At 39.3% G+C, this 16,763-nt stretch overlaps 1 protein-coding gene across 2 annotated transcripts in view; it reads left to right on the forward strand.

The window, feature by feature from the left end:
- Positions 1-13,425, forward strand: part of LOC132406041 (receptor expression-enhancing protein 6-like) — a 39,368-nt gene extending 25,943 nt beyond the window's left edge. For both annotated transcript variants that reach the window (XM_059991210.1, XM_059991211.1), the window contains one exon: positions 11,630-13,425. In XM_059991210.1, coding sequence (XP_059847193.1) covers positions 11,630-11,635 — 6 coding nt within the window. In that variant the 3' untranslated portion in view covers positions 11,636-13,425. The remainder of the gene's footprint in view (positions 1-11,629) is intronic.
- Positions 13,426-16,763: the final 3,338 nt, after the last annotated feature.

Genomic DNA, 16,763 nt, shown 5'->3' on the forward strand with positions numbered 1-16,763 from the left:
TCTCAAAGGATGTGTTCTCAGTGGAGAGAGTCCAGAGGAGGTTCACGAGGATGATTCAAGGAATCAAGGAATTCAAGGAATGAAGGGGTTAACATATGAGGAGCATTCAATGTACTTTGGAATTTTAAAGAATGCGTGGATATCTCATTGAAACCTACCGAACATTGATAGGACTAGATAGGGTGGATGTGAAGAGGATGTATCCTATGGTGGGGTAACCAGAACTAGGGAGCACAGCCTCAGAATTGAGGGGGTGACCCTTTAGAATAGAGGTAAGGAGGATTTCTTTTTTTTTCTTTTTAAACCAGAGAGCAGTAAAGCTGTGGAATGCTCTGGCACAGTCTACGGTTGAGGCCAAGTCCGTGAGTATATTTAAAGCGGAATTTGATCAGTTACTGATCGGGAAGGATATGGTGAAAAGGCAGGTGTATGTGGTTGAGTGGGATCTGGGATTGGCCATGATGGCATGGCGGAGCAGACGGAATGGTCTAATTCTACTCCTGTGTCTTATGCTCTTGAGGTCTTGCACTAAATGATATATGAAATACTGAGTTTCAGTGGACCCCAGTCCAGAGTGGATGGGGATGGTGGGGGTGGAAAAGAAAGGAAAATTGCTTAAGTTTTCCTGCTTTGAACTTACAGGGATCAAGATTTGATCCTGACAATGGATCTTTTCTGTATGAATTTTGTACATTGTCCTTGTATGATCATGGGGGTTCTTTCATGTCATTTTGATTTCTCTCCCCCACCCCTCAACCTTTTCACTTGCATATCCCAAAGTCTCCTGATTGGCAGGTCATGTGACTGCTATAAATTGCTGCTGGTTTAGGTGGGCAGCAAGAACGTACATCACAAGGTTGTGCCGGCTATTGTAGCAAATGTCACACATCCCTGTGTTTCAATGTATAAGTGATGCTTGGTAAAATGAAATCTGATGGTTGTGAGAGAGCAGGTCACAGAAATAACTTGAGAGCTGCCTTGGTATTAATTGAATGGTGTCTGTGCTGAGGGAAGTTTTAAATTGTAGCAATGTGAAGTGGGCAATTAGAGACCATAAGGTTGTACTTTAAAAAAACAGCAAAATCCACAATGTGATTGAGGATTTTGCTGGGTTATTTTCTACTCCACCACCCAAGACCACGATTGCCCATGTCACACAGCACAGCACATAACAAACTAATCTAATGAACTGGTTCCTTCTCCGGACTATTTCAGAGATTCACTACCCTGCACACCCGTTTGAAATGACAAGCTCTGCTTCCTTGTTTGTGATCTCTTGAAGCAAATCCAGTAGATAAATAAATTGTAGGGAACACGCAAAGTGGCAAAGCAGCTGAATGATGTGATGGTTTAGAAATCTGTGTTGTATAATACTTGAACATTCATGTGCTGTGTGTTTTATGTATTTTGAAACCAGGTACCCAGCATAATTGCCTTTTCCAAAAAAAGCTAAAATGAAATCTGATTAACTAGTTTGATTACTCGAAAGTTGTTCTTGAGCCTTCAGTGGAAGGGATGTGCATGTGTCCTGTTCTGAAATGTCAATTTTTTTTTCTTCCTGCTGCCTAATATATTAAGACTCAGCTGTCCATAGACTGATGGCAGGAAGGGTATATTGATATGAGGGTAAGTAGCATTTGGCTTAAAAAAAACTTCCTGCTGTTCAGTATCAGCCAAGCATTTAATTGTTAACTTTTAGACTTTTTAACTTAATTGCTTTCAAATTGTTTTCCTGATCTATCCAACATGTTTTTTCTTTGTAAACTTCATATGTTAATAACGTGCTTGACTTCCAAAGCTCTACAAATTAGCCACCTCATTTGTTTCTGGTCAGTTTTGCCCTCATGTGTCATAAGTTTATTGGTAAATGATTAACCCTTATGAATTGCACTTGTGGCCATATGCCCAAGCACATTGTGGAAATTGGATGCGAGTGTGTGTGCAATTTTACATGTCCAATTCTCCTTAAGCTTTTACACTTATTCATCAATCCATTTCACAATTCTGCCTGCTCTTCTTCTGCATGCACTCCAATTGTGCTTGCTATACTAAGTCATCCAACTTTAGGACGAGACTTTTCCCCACAGGTGGATTGTCATTATTCTGGCCTTGTTACTTGTCCAAGCACAATGCTGAAGGAACTCAGCAGATCAGGCAAAATATGTGGAGGAAACTGAAGAGCTGACGTTTCAGGCCAAGACCCAAGTCCTGATGAAGAGTCCTGGCCCAAAGTGCCGATGGTTCATTTTCCTCCACAGATGCTGCCTGATCTGCTTCCTCCACCAGTTTGTGTGTTGATCATGACTTCCAGCATCTGTGGTCTCTCTCACCTGTCTTTTTTTTTAATTTATCCAGGGTTTTTTTTAAACAATTTAATGGCATATTCCTTGTTGAGGTTTGACCTGTATTATTCTTTAACACAAAATACCCTGCAGATGCTGGGGTCAAAGCAACATGCACAACACGCTGGAGGAATTCGGTAGGTTGGGCAGCATCCATGGAAACGAACAGTTAATGTTTCGGGCGGAGACCTTTCAACAGCTCTGAAGAGGGAGGGGGCAGGGGCCCTATAAAGAAGGTGGGGGGAGGGTGGGAAGGAGAAGGCTGATAGGTGCCAGGTGAAAACCCAGTAAGAGGAATGATCAAGGGGTGGGGAAGGGATAGGCAGGAAAGGTGAAGAAGGAATACAGGGAGAAAGCACTATGGATAGTAGAAGGAGGCAGAACCATGAGGGAAGTGATGGTCAGCTGAAGGAGGCGGCAGAAAGAAACTGGGATGGGGGAAGGGAGGGGGAGGGAATTACCAGAAGTTGGAGAATTCAATGTTCATGCCAAGGGGCTGGAGACTACCCAGATGGTAGATGAGGTGTTGCTCCTCCAACCTGAGTTTGGCCTCATCATGGCAGTAGAGGAGGCCATGTATGGACATATCCGAATGGGAAAGTGAAGCAGAGTTGAAGTGGGTGGCAACTGGAAGATCCCATCTGTTTTGACAGATGGAGCGGAGGTGCTGAACAAAGCGGTCCTCCAATCTGCGTTGGGTCTCACCAATGTAGAAGAGGCCGCACCGGGAGCACTGGATGCAATAGTTAACCCCAGCAGGATCAAGAGAAGTGTTGCCTCACCTGGAAGGACTGTTTGGGGCCCCTGAGTGGTGGTAAGATAGGAGGTGTAGGGGTAAGTATAGCACTTATGCTTGGACCGCTTCGTCAAGCCACAACAGACAGGGTCTCCCGGTTGCCATCCACTTCAACTCTGCTTCACATTCCCATTCGGATATGTCCATACATGACCCCCTCTACTGCCATGATGAGGCCAAACTCAGGCTAGAGGAGCAACACCTCGTATACCGTCTGGGTAGTCTCCAGCCCTTTGGTATGAACATCTAATTCTCCAACTTCTGGTAATTCCTTCCCTCTCCCTTCCCCCATCCCAGTTTCACTCTGCCTCCTCCTCCAGCTGCCTATCACCTCTCTCATAATTCTGCCCTCTTCCACTACACATAGTGCTTTCCCCTTGTATTCCTCCTTCACCTTTCCTGCCTATCTGCTCCATGCTTCCCCTCCCCCACCTCTTGATCTTTCCACTTACTGGGTTTTCACCTGGCACCTACTAACCTTTTCGCCCTCCCCCCACCTTCTTTATAGGGCCCCTGCCCCCTCCCTCTCCAGTCCTGATGAAGGGTCTCGGCCTGAAACGTTGACTGTTCGTTTCCATAGATGCTGCCCAACCTGCTGAGTTCCTCCAGCATGTTGCTGTATTATTCTTTGTCTCGAGAAACCAGCAAAAAAAAATTAAATATTGGAAAAACTTAAGTCTTTCATTTCAATAGCAGAGTGAGCAATTATGCAGGTTTTGAAGAAAAATTATGTCCTGCTGGCTTAAAAACTGCAACCAATTGAGATACTCTCACAATGCATAGGAGTAAAGGGCTCTGGTAAACACATTTTAAATGCTTTGACAGTTTCCACTTCCATAGCTTTAGGCATTGAGTGCCAGATTTTCATTCTTCAATGGTAAGTAACTCTTTCCTCTTGGATTGTCTATATTCCTCCTCCTAATTTGCTTGAATCTGTTGACCCATCTGCAAAAAAAAATAATTTCCTTATTGTTCATCATTTCTAGCCTCTGGTGCAGTTAAACACTGAAAAGAAAAGTGTTGGTGTGAGATTTGTTTCCTTTCCCACAGTGAAATATGCTAATTTATGGTACGTTGAGTTGTCTGTATTCTAATGAAATCCGTATAAACATATAAATTAGAAGCAATAATAACCTACTCAGCCTCTTGAACATATTCTACTATTTACTAAAATTGTGATCAGTATTTGTGTGAACTTAACCTTGCGTCCCCATCTCCAGAGTCCTGTCTCGCCCTTTTACTTACTAAGGATCTATATCTGTGTTTTTTTTTAGAAAAAACATTCGCATTGTCCTTTTGAAGCAGAGTGTCAAAGATTTTCAGCAGTCCAGAATTATTTTTAAACAAAATTGTCTTCCGCCTGTCTTTCTTCAATAGACTGGCACTTATTTTTTTAAACAGTAATCCCTAATTGTAGGTTCCCCCTGAGGAAGAAACATTCACATCTGCTCTGGCAAAATCCTCCAGATTCTTGTGTTTTTAATTATTTTCTTCTAATTCTTCTAAACTCCGGTGGATACAAGCCGGTGGATACAATCTCATCTTTCTTCAAAAGAGAATCTACCAATCAATGATGCATAAGAGAGCCAATAATTATTTAGTTGGAGTATGGATTTTGTAAAGATCATATATCTAGTACCCACGGTGTTATAATCTCATTATTTAAGCATCTAATTGCCTTTTGATGAGATGCCATAAAATATGCGTCAGTTTGCTTGGGATGATGTGGATGTCCAACAAGATTGGCACAATTACAAGTGCTATTGGTGTCAGAACATGGAGATTGAATTTTACAGTAGTAGGTATGAGAACTGATAGGCTTTGGAGCTTTACTTCCATAGCAGAATGAGGTCAAGAAAAGGAAGATTGTGGTGGTATGTGTCACGTGTCAGAACATGATAGGACTGAGTTGTGAGCATATGCAGAACTGATAGAATGATTGAGAAGCTTGTTTAGTGGAAAAACATGGTTGCTGTTAAATAAAAGTTCTAGTTATGTTCTTCCTGAATATGGTTTGTTCTTAGTAACACATGGGTGTGTATAAAGAATGCAGCATGGTGTCAGAAATCAGTCTGGAAGAATAATTCGTTTCGGGAGAAATGAAGATAATTGAGGGGGAAAAAATGTGCAAACTTTATTGTTTGCTAGCAGCTTTAGGAGTGGAAATTTTGCAAACCCCATCGATGCTTCAGCTGACTGGAAATGTAACTGAAAACTGGAAAAGATTTAAACAGCGTTTTGAAATTTATCAGCGCTCGGAGCAGAAAATAAATCAGTATAAACAAAAGCAGTGATCCTACTTCACGTGATTGGGGACGATGCAGTTGAGGTACATCACCATTTTACTTTTGAGAATGGCGATAATTTGAATCTAAAAGCAATAATCGACAAGTTAGAAGCGTTTTGTATACTGAAGCGCAATGTGATGTATGAACAGTACCAATTCTTTACCTGTTGGCAGAGAGCTGGTCAAATGATTGATCAATTTGTTACCAAGTTGAGACACCACAGTAAAACATGCGAGTTTGCAGAGCTTACAGACTCTCTCATTAAAGACAAATGTTTGTGGCATTCTGGATAATGCTCTGAGAGAGACTCTTGAGAGAACCAGACATAAAAAAGCTTCAGAAACCATGACGTCCCAGGCTAAAGAGCTTTTTATTGAGAACGACTGTGTAGATGTTGTGGAAAAGTGTGAACATATCAGAAAAAAAACAATAAAACGGCAATGGAACCGACAGAGCGCAAGATGTCATCTGGAAAAAAAATTTGATTGTTGTGGGTTGCAACTCCGACCTAAAATGTGTCCAGCGTATGGGGGTGGGGGGGAGTGCAATCACTGCGGTAAGAGCAGTCATTTTTCACGCTGTTGCAGAAGTAAAAACGAGTAAATGCTGGGCTTGAAAATAAGCGTGAGGAGTTTTATATCGATGTGCTTTGTGAAAACAAAGTAAGAATGACTGGATTATGCCATTGCAAGTGAACCAAAACATTATTCTGTTAAAACTGGATACTGGAGTACAAGTAAATGTTCTTGCAGAATCTGAGTTTAATGCATTAAAACCAAGACCAAAGTTACATCAGACAAATATAAAAGTGACTAGGTTATTCAGGTGCAGACTTTCCAGTTAAAGGAATATGTGTGGCAAAAGAATCACTCAAAAATATGGTTCACATGCTTTCATTTGTGGTCATGCCTAAGAATGTACGGTCAATATTGGCTTTATCTGCCTTTGAGACTCAATTTGGTAAAAAGAGTCTTACTCCTGGAAAGTGACAGTCAGAATACAGTGACTTGATGAAAGTGTATGAAGACCAATGTTCCCTCTGATTTTTAGTAGTCAGTGTGTGCAAAAATCTAATGTTGTGCAAAATTTAATCCTGTGACAAAAGTATGTGTGCACTGAATGCACACAAGGCACAGTTTATGTAGGTTTGCAAAATATTCGGCATAAAACTGCACAGAATAACAACAAAATTAACATATTTAAGTCACTCAGTTTTTTCTCTTTCTCCTGTCTTTGGCATTTACCCATTCTCTGTAAACTCTATCTAGACTAATAGAACTTCTGTCCAATTGATAGCTTTTGATTCTCATTAACAAATCCAAATAATAGTCACCTAAACGGTTTCTCAGCTTGTTTTTGAGTTGATTCATGAGGCTAAAACCTCACTCACAGTCGGTACTAGATGCAAGAAATGTTCCCCCAATGTCCATCAACTGTTCAAGGTCGCAAAACTGTTAATTTTGAAGTGGAAATGCCACCATTTGAGCAAAGTTTGAAATCAGTTTGGATTTTATTTTTTTTCTTGCATGGAAAATTAGAAATTAAACTGTCTAACTATTACAGTATTTTCAGCCATAAAATCATGATAATTTAGCGATAAGGATTAACTTGTTCATCGCCAAATGTGGCGTCATAATCTGCAAGTGCGGAGAAATCAAAAACTGGTCATTCTCGTACCTCATCTTCAGGAAACCTTTCTTTTAAATGAACACGAAGACTACTTATAAAACTCAACAGCGAACTTGTTGACTGATGGCTGCCGTTGTGATGTAGCTGTACAAACCGGGACAGGAAAAGTGAGGTGACGTTAAATTAGTGACGTGCATTGTGGTATTTGAAAAACCAACTAACTAGCTAACAAACATTTAGCTGAAAGATTATTTTCAACAAGTATAATTATTAACTACTACATTATTTTAGGTAACTAACCTTTTGTGCACACATTAATTTCCTTTGTGCGCTGGTTGAAAAACGTGTGTATGCGCACAGCTCAGAGGGAACACAGATGAGGACTTGTTCAAAGGGTGAGGTTGTCTTCCAGGTGAGCACACGATTAAAATTGACAACACAGTGCCACCCATAGTACATCCATGTGGAAAAGTAACTTTTGCATTATGTGAACAACTGAAAACAGAGCTTGAAAGAATGGAACGGTTAGGAGTCATACGAAAATTGATAAACAGTCTGAATGGGTCAATTTGCTTATTGTTGATAAGAAAAATGGATAAATGAAGATTTGCTTAGATCCAAGAGCCTTGAATCGAGCTATTAAAAGAGAGCATTTCAAATTGCCTACTCATGAGGAAACTATGTCACAGTCTGCTAATGCAAAGTACTCTAGTAAATTAGATACATCCTCTGGATTCTGGCAATTTAAACTAGATGAACAGAGTTCAAAGTTGTGTACCTTTAACACTCCTTTTGCCAGATACCGTTTTCTTAGGCTTCCGTTTGGAATTGCATCAGCTCCTGAAGTGTACCATAAAACTATTCACATGCACATTGAGGGCATAGGTACTTCCACGGATGATATTATTGTTTGGGGATCATATTAGACGAGTCTTAGAGGCAACAGCAAGGCAAACCTGAAGTTGAATAAAGACAAATGTCAGCTAGGAGTGACTGAACTTACCTCTGTGGGTGATATCATCAGCAAAGAGGGTGTGCATCCTGATCCATTGAAGGTTTCTGCTATTGAGAACATGCCAAGACCACAATGTAAAAAGGATGTTCAGAGGTTCATGGGAATGGTCAACTACATGAGAAAATTCAAACCCAATCTTTCGGAACAGCTTGCTCCATTGAGGGAGCTAACAGAAAAGAAAAATGAATGGAGCTGGAATCATGAACAGGAGAAGGCATGGCAAAGTCTCAAGAAAAGTTCTCACCAAAGAACCTGTGTTGAAATTCTCTGATGCTGAGAGACCAATCAAAATCTCATGTGATGCATCTCAAGCAGGCTTAGGGGCAATATTACTCCAAAATCATGATCAGGAGTGGCTACCAGTGGCATATGCATCCCTTGCATTATCCAATCCAGAAACAAGGTATGCCCAAATTGCAAAAGAATTGCTCAGTACTGTGTTTGCTTGTGAGAGATGTCATCAGTTTGTGTCAGGGCAATCTGTTGATGTTGAAACCGATCATAAGCCTTTGAGTGTTTAGACAATAGACAATAGGTGCAGAAGTAGACCATTCGGCCCCTCGAGTCTGCACCGCCATTCTGAGATCATGGCTGATCATTCACTATCAATACCCAGTCCCTGCCTTGTCCCCATATCCCTTGATTCCCCTATCCATCAGATATCTATCCAGCTCCTTCTTGAAAGCATCCAGAGAATTGGCCTCCACCGTCTTCCGAGGCAGTGCATTCCACACCTCCACAACTCTCTGGGAGAAGAAGTTTTTCCTCAACTCTGGTTTAAATAACTGACCTCTTATTCTCAATCCATGCCCTCTGGTACTGGACTCTCCCAACATCTGGAACATATTTCCTGCCTCAATCCTATCAAATCCTTTAATTATCTTAAACGTTTCAATCAGATCCCCTCTCAATCTCCTCAATTCCAGTGTGTACAAGCCCAATCTCTCTGCGTAAGACAGCCCTGCCATCCCAGGAATCAACCTAGTGAATCTACGCTGCACTTCCTCAATTGCCAGAATGTCCTTCCTTAAACCTGGAGACCAAAACTGTACACAATATTCCAGGTGTGGTCTCACCAGGGCCCTGTACAAATGCAAAAGGACATCCTTGCTCTTGTACTCAGTTCCCCTTGTAATAAAGGCCAACATTCCATTTGCCCTCTTCACTGCCTGTTGCACTTGCTCATTCACCTTCATTGACTGATGAACTAGGACTCCTAGGTCTCTTTGCATTTCTCCCTTACCTAACTCTACACCAGTCAGACAATACTCTGCCCTCTTGTTCCTGCTTCCAAAGTTCCTGCTTCCTGCTTAACAAGCCTTTAAGCAACTGTCCTTTGCAAATTCAGCGAATGATGATCAGATTGCAAAAATGTGTGTTGAATGTGTCATACACACCTGAAAAATTCATGTACACAGCTGACACATTCTCCAGAGCTATGGATCCAACAACAAAAGACAGTCACAGGAACATTATTGATGCTCAGGTTTTTATTGATGGTCATAGAAATTGTATCTGTTGCTCCTAAAAAGTTGGAACTGCTACGTCTTGAGACCGAAAAGGACAAAATTTTCAATCAGGTAATACAAATGATGATGGATGGCCAGATAATAAGCATGACTGGACCTCAGAAGTACAGGAATATTAGAATCACAGATCAGAACTTTCTGTTGTGGCTGGGATATTGTACAAAAGTAGCAGAATTATAATTCCTAAATTCTCCGAAAAGAAATGCTTGGGAAAATTCATGAAGGCCACCTAGATATTGAAAAGTAAGGGCGCAGGAAGTGATGTTTTGGCCCAGCATGAATCAAGAAATTGCAGAGTTAGTGTCTTGTTGAATATGCTTTAAATACCAACCTAGCAACCCTAAGGAGCCACTGCACCCCCATCCTAGTCCTCAGAGACCTTATCAGTAGGTAGGCGTTGTCAGTTACAAACAGATAAACAAAGATTATCTATTAATAACATATTACTTACTCCTTGTATCCTGAAGTGTGTGGTTTGGGCAGAACAGCAGAGAATGTAATTATATGCATGAAATCAGTTTTTTCCAAACATGGTGTACCTGATGAAGATTTCACAGACAATGGTCCACAATTCAATGGTGAATGCATGAGACATTTTGCTCATGAATGGGGCTTTGTTCATACAACATCTAGTCCATTTTTTCCTCAGTACAATGAATTAGTTGAAAAGTCGGTAGGAATTATCAATAAACTGATGCACAAAGCAAAAGATAGTGGAGGTGATTTTTATTCAGCTTTGTTAGCCTATCGTAGTACTCCACTTGAATGTGGATTTTCACCTGCTCAGCTCTTGATGGGATGCCATTTGAGATCCGAACTGCCAAAAAATGCAAGCCTTCTGAGAACAGAGGGAGGTGAACAAGTGAAAAGGTGGAAAGATGAACACAAAGCAAAGCAGAAAATATACTTTGACAGATGTTCTTGTCCATTACCTGAACTGCACCAAGGAGATGAAGTGAGGACACAAGACAAAATGAACACGTGGACACAAAGCTACAGTACTTGAAGTACAACCCAGATCATACATGGTCCAAACCGAAGAAGGGGCAGTGTTAAGAAATCGTAAAGATATCAAGAAAGAGCCAACCTTGGAGTTTCAGTTAACTGCTGCAGACCAGACAAAACAGGAAAATAACAACAAAACACAAGAACTGCGTGAACCACTTAGAAGGTTGACTCATGTTCATAAACCCTCAGAGAGACTGATAGAGACATGTTAAATTAGTATTAGTTTTGATTAATGTTGCTAATTGTTTTTTTAAGGAAAGGAAGATGTGGTGATATCATGTGTCACATGGCAGAATGTGATTGGACCGAGTTGTGAGCATGCACAGAACTGACGGAATGATTGAGAAGCTTGTTTAGTAAAAAACGTGGTTGCTGTTTAAATAAAATAACTTTAAATAAATTTAAATAACTTTAAATAAAAGTTCTAGAAATGTTCTTCCAGAATATGGTTTGTTCTTAGTAACCCACGGTATGTATAAAGAAAACAACAAAGATATGTTACTGTTTTAAAGCCCTGCTTGGTTTCCACACCAGCAGGTTCAGGAACTGTTATTGCTCAACTATCAAGCTCCTGATCCAGTGTGGAAAACTTCACTCCCCTCAACACTGAACAAATTTTATAAACTATGGGCTCGCTTTCAAATACTCTAAAGCTCATGCTTTCAGTATTATTTATCCACTTACCATTTTTCATATTTACTCAGTTTGTCTCTTTAATTGTTAGTCTTTGTAGTTTTTCATTTATTCTGTTGTATTTATTCCACTGCAAATGCTCACAAGGAAGTGAATCTTAGGGTGACTTATACATCACTTACTTTGGGTGGAATGGGACAAGTTAACCATTTTTTTAAAATGGAACAAGTTGACCATTATTAAAGATATACCTGGTGCTTTTTTTAAAAAAAAGCTACTAATAACATGGCAGCCAACTGCCCCAAGTTATTCCTACCTCTACATGCACATACAGCAGCCATATTACATTTCAAGATATTTCTAATTTTATTAATTCTTTTGTATTACAGCACTGAAGCTACATTTGACAAAAGACGAAGACAACTGAGGACCATACAATAAACTGCCTGCATGATGAAGCTAATCCCACAAGAAAAAAGAAGACTTGCTATAAATCTGGCATGGAAGCAACAGTGTCTGAAAGGAAAAGTTTATGGTTAAATTTTCCAAGTGTGATTTGACATTGAAATCTAACACAACCTACTTTTTTCTTTCAGAAGCAGACACTCTCGTTTTAAAGCATTTTTCAAATTCAATAAATTTTCTATTTGCTTTATACAATATTCTTGTAGCAAAAGACTCAATTTTTTTTGAAGCAATAGAGAAGAATGGTCCCTCTTGTGGTCTAAACTGGATTTATACGCTGCATTATAATATACAGTAAAAATTGCCACAAGCCTGTTGATTTGTTTAACCTCAGAGGTGCAGTAGATCTGTCAAATGTTAACATTCCACAAGCTCAATTTTAGCATCAATTGTCAGGAAAAAGAACTTCTGATATTGTTATAGTTTCATTTTTGCATGGTACCCTGAAAATGTTGAGTTGTATCTTGAAATAACACTTTCACTGGCTATAGATAATAGATATCCTTTTTAATGTGATATGAACAGGATGAAATGGCTTGGTTTCACTTTGGTTAGCTAATGGGTAGATGTGTTGTAAGTGATTTATTCATCCTGTGGTCCACCTAATACCCAAGATCAAAATATTGAATGTAATTTCCCATCTAGTTCTGCATGTCAAGATATTGGTTCACTGTTAGCCATCCAATCTTTGCATAGTAACTCCATTTAATTATGAGGAACTCTTAATGATGTTCTGCAGCTAACTTGCATGTGATTGTATTTACTTATGCCGATAATTTAAAAGCCTGTTATATCTTGCGTTGTACACTGACTCAACAAAATAGTTCCTACTTTTTAAAATTTGCCTGTAGATCCAACAATAGACATTTCTGGAAAAATTGTTTGTTATCGGATTTTATAGACTGCGTAGTTATGGACATTATATGTTTATTCTGGCCTTTTATTAACATTTGGGTTTGAGTGTGAGCGGCTGATGAACATCATTGCTCCCCCCCCCCCCCCCCCATTACAAAATGTGAAAATGCATTGAGCCAACTTCAGACCATTTAACCTAGGCTCCGTTGTTATTTAAAACATTGTTTCACAAGGGGAGGTTTTGTTCAGTACTGGTGCTAGGATGGGTGGGTTTGTTGGCGATGGAAGTTGTCTTTTAGGATCAGCTCAAAGTTCAGTTATCCCAAACTGTCGTAGCTGGAAGAAGCATTACCTCCACAATAATGTGATTTGGAAGGAGTGTTGGTATCTACACAATTCCTTCATAATGTTTTACATGGAGTGTGAGGTATAAGAAAATACTTTAAAGTCATAATATTGTATTTTTTTTAAAAGGAACTAGTTATTTATTTCAAGTGATTTCCAACACCTGTAGATTCTCTCTTGTTTGTCATTTAATTCAAGGGAAGTTGTAGAGTGGGTGCCTCTTCAGGGCATTTGCTTAACTTGCAGACAATCTTAATGAGACTGCTGAGCCTTCGAGCTGTGCTATTGGGGAAATGTAGATTTTTATTGTAATGTTCTCACCAGTTGGTATTCCACTGGGATGAGAAACGGGCAAAATGATTTTGTGACTGGGGAGTGTGTGCAAGTTATGTATCATTACAGTGCACTGATATCACACCGGGACTGGAAACTACTGTAGCATTCCTGTAATTTGTTTGAAAAAGCATTTGAATCAGTGATTTTTTTCCTCGTCATATTAAAATAAATAAAGCATTTTTTTGATAAACAATGGAAGGGGAGAGTTGGTCAACACAACTTTATATTTTAGGGCAGTCAAACTTAAGTTCCAGATATTGAATCGATAGAAAAAACTGTGGGCCTCGGGTAGCAAAAAAATGTACAAGTATAAATGTGAAGTACAATTCTCTTGTGTTTTCCATGCTGTTAATGATTATAGATTCCAAAGAAATCTGTAGACCTAATTTCTGAAAGAGCTTGAAGGCAGTGCTTTGTTGCTCTATCGATGAATATAGGGTTGAAGTTTTAATAATTCATGTGCACTGGAATAATAACTCCATGTTATAGGCACTATTTATTAAGATCAATAAAAAAAAAAGCATTGAGTAATTTTTTTAAACTCTGGAATATATTAATTTACTTTGATCTGATGGTGCTAGGGTGGGGGAGGTACACTGGAGATGTTGATGTATCTGTAATCCATGTTGAGCATAAAAGATACACCAACAACCTTATATAGCTGAAACCCTGATCCATAGTCCTAAATTAGAAAGAAAAGATGGGTTAAAAGTAATGTTAAATTTAAAGTTGTAATCCCTTGATTATAAGAGAATGGAAATTTTGGAAGATGATTTGCTTCAGATTGCTTGCATCAGACTTGAGAATCATCCCATCTAACATTCATCTAATTTGTGTATACTGAGTTCCTAGTTTCTGATACCCCAGAATGCCTACACATGCTAGGCTCTTGTTTCTGACCACACAAATCCTTCTGTGATGTCACTTAATTCCTGCTGCAGCCTAGTAACACATGCTTCACCACCAAGAGATGGTGTAACAGTTGGAGCTGAACAGAGGATTCTAAAGGAAAAACGATGCCTCTGAGATTTGCCCGATTTGTCCGCACTTTGATCGCTTTGCTTACCCTGTGTTCGCTGCTTGGATTTGGGCCATCCTTGTTCCCTTTGTTCAATGTAATTGTTTTCCTCTATCCAGCCTACTTTTCGTAAGTATAGGACTACCTTCCTCGATGGAAAGGTACATTTTAAGAAATGAAGATAGTAACTAGCTTCCTCTCACACTGTCCATCCAACCCCCCCAACCCCACTCTCCCCACTAGCCAAGTCTGCAGCTTTTGAGAGATGAGTGTGTCTTTATTCCCCCACACCAAATTAAGTCACCAATAAGTTGTTGCTTCAAATTCAGTTGCGTTTTCCTTCCACATTGGGCCTTAAAATGGATGAATTGTCTTTAGCATATCCAAAGGTCACTTGGATTAACATTTTAACCCTGTGAAAGGATTCCAATGATTAATTTATTCAGATATGTTGTCAACCTTTGCACTTTCTTGATAACTTTTATTAATAAGTATCTGAAGTTTACTGATTAACTGCTCTACAAATTGCATTGTTTTGACTTAATAATGAATCTGTAAATTAACCTATCAGAAGCAAATCTGATATGTTAAGAGGGGAAGAAGTACAATGGCAAGATTTCATTAAATCCCTTTAGGATTTAGTTTTGTTTTCTCTCAAGGGATGCAATAAGATCTAAGCTTGTGCTTTTAAGTTATTTTACTAGATGAGAAAAGAAGGAAACTGACTGTATCGGGGTGGGGGAGTGGATTAAACCATCAATTTGAATAGAATGTGAATAATGGTGAGATTATCCACTGGTAGGAAAAATAGATATTGTTGAAATGCAGACAGACTATCAAAAGCATTCTTGGGGAACTTTGTAATGATACAAAACGTAATTGGAGACAATGGAATGTTGGCCTTTGCTGCAAGGATAGAAATAGAATAGTACAGCACAGTACAAGGATGAGGAAACAAAAACTTGTAATTTTTCTTTACAAGAAAGAATATATGCATTTAATTTTGTTAATTTTCTTGAAGACCATAAGACATAGGAGCATGGGTCATTTGGTCCATTGAGTCTGCTCCATCGTTCTATAATGGCTGATTTATTCCTGTCAGTCCCATTCTCTGCTTTCTCCTGGTACTTTTCCTTTCTCCTAGATTTTTCTACTGGCAGACAGAATCTGGATCTAGAGGACATTAAGGGTAAACTGAGAATTTTTTTTCTGAGTTGCATTAGTTTGGAAAATCACACCAAAGGAGGTTTGCAGTTGGAGTCTTAAGTGTATTAAAGCCTAGGACAAACTTTTGGATTCCAAGTCTTTTGGGGGGGGAGGGGGTTCGCAGAAGAATCCACCAATAACAGTGTAAAGGAGGCCATTTGCTCTGTGTTTTGCTTTGACTCTCTGCCACAGCAACTCATTAATTCCGTATTTTAATGATACAGAAGACTTCTATATGGTTTGCAGATTTCTGAGGATTGGGTAGGAAGATGGAAGTAGGGTTAAGATTGATCCTGTTGAATGGCTGAGCAAGGTCCAGGAAGTGAATAGTAAGCTCCTGCACTTTGTTTTCCAAGTCACATATTTAAAACAAATAATTGAACAAGTTCTCTTACAAAGAAACCATCTTGCTTCCAACTGGAATAGATCAATTTTCTTTTCCTGAAGACTATTATTGGATACCACAGTGATTAAGAACATTTGCATTTTGATGAAGATTTTAAAATTTTTCATCCTCGGAGCAGATGGTATAACAACAGCTCACGTGAAGTGCTTGCAGAGAGCTAGATGAAACAATAGTGGATGTGGGCACAGGACTTTAAATACACAAGGGTGTAGAATGAAGTTACTTTAGAAGCTGGCAGTCAACTATCTATCAATGGTAAATTTCCAGAGGAACTTCTGATATTTTTTTATAAGTGGTAACAGAACACCAGAAAGAACTACTTAATTGGCAGGAGTTTAGGATGGTGAAATTACTCAAGGAATTAATTGACATCATTGGTGAAGAGTAGGAAGTGTGAGATTGGTTAGTGTGATGCCCAATTTACCTAGTCTTGCAGCATACGCACTCAAATGTCCTGAAAAAATATTACATACAGAATAATATAAAAGCTTAAATATGGGATCATCCACTATAGAGCAAAAGGACAATCTAGTTAGTGAAAGGCAAGGGACAATGCTGATTCAAAGAAATTAAGAGTCTGTGTGCAGAATCAGTATTGTACATTCATAACTAGAAGGTTGGAATATACAGATGGAGTTTAATTGCAATTACACAATACTCTGATTAAAGTTTCTCTGAGCTATCAACAGTTCTGGCTACTCCATGTTGGTCCTGGAATGCACAAGTCAGGGAAGAGAAATAACTCTGTCACAGATGCTCCCAAGCCTAACTGTGAAAAGAGGAGGGCTGGACATGGGGCTATTTTTTTAAAACACAATACTACAGAAATGCCAACAAAAGCTCCAAGGACCTCATCCCTGCAAGAGGTAGGATACACTTAAAAGATGGGCTA

Source organism: Hypanus sabinus, chromosome 16 (assembly GCF_030144855.1).
Source record: "Hypanus sabinus isolate sHypSab1 chromosome 16, sHypSab1.hap1, whole genome shotgun sequence".
Taxonomy (NCBI): domain Eukaryota; kingdom Metazoa; phylum Chordata; class Chondrichthyes; order Myliobatiformes; family Dasyatidae; genus Hypanus; species Hypanus sabinus.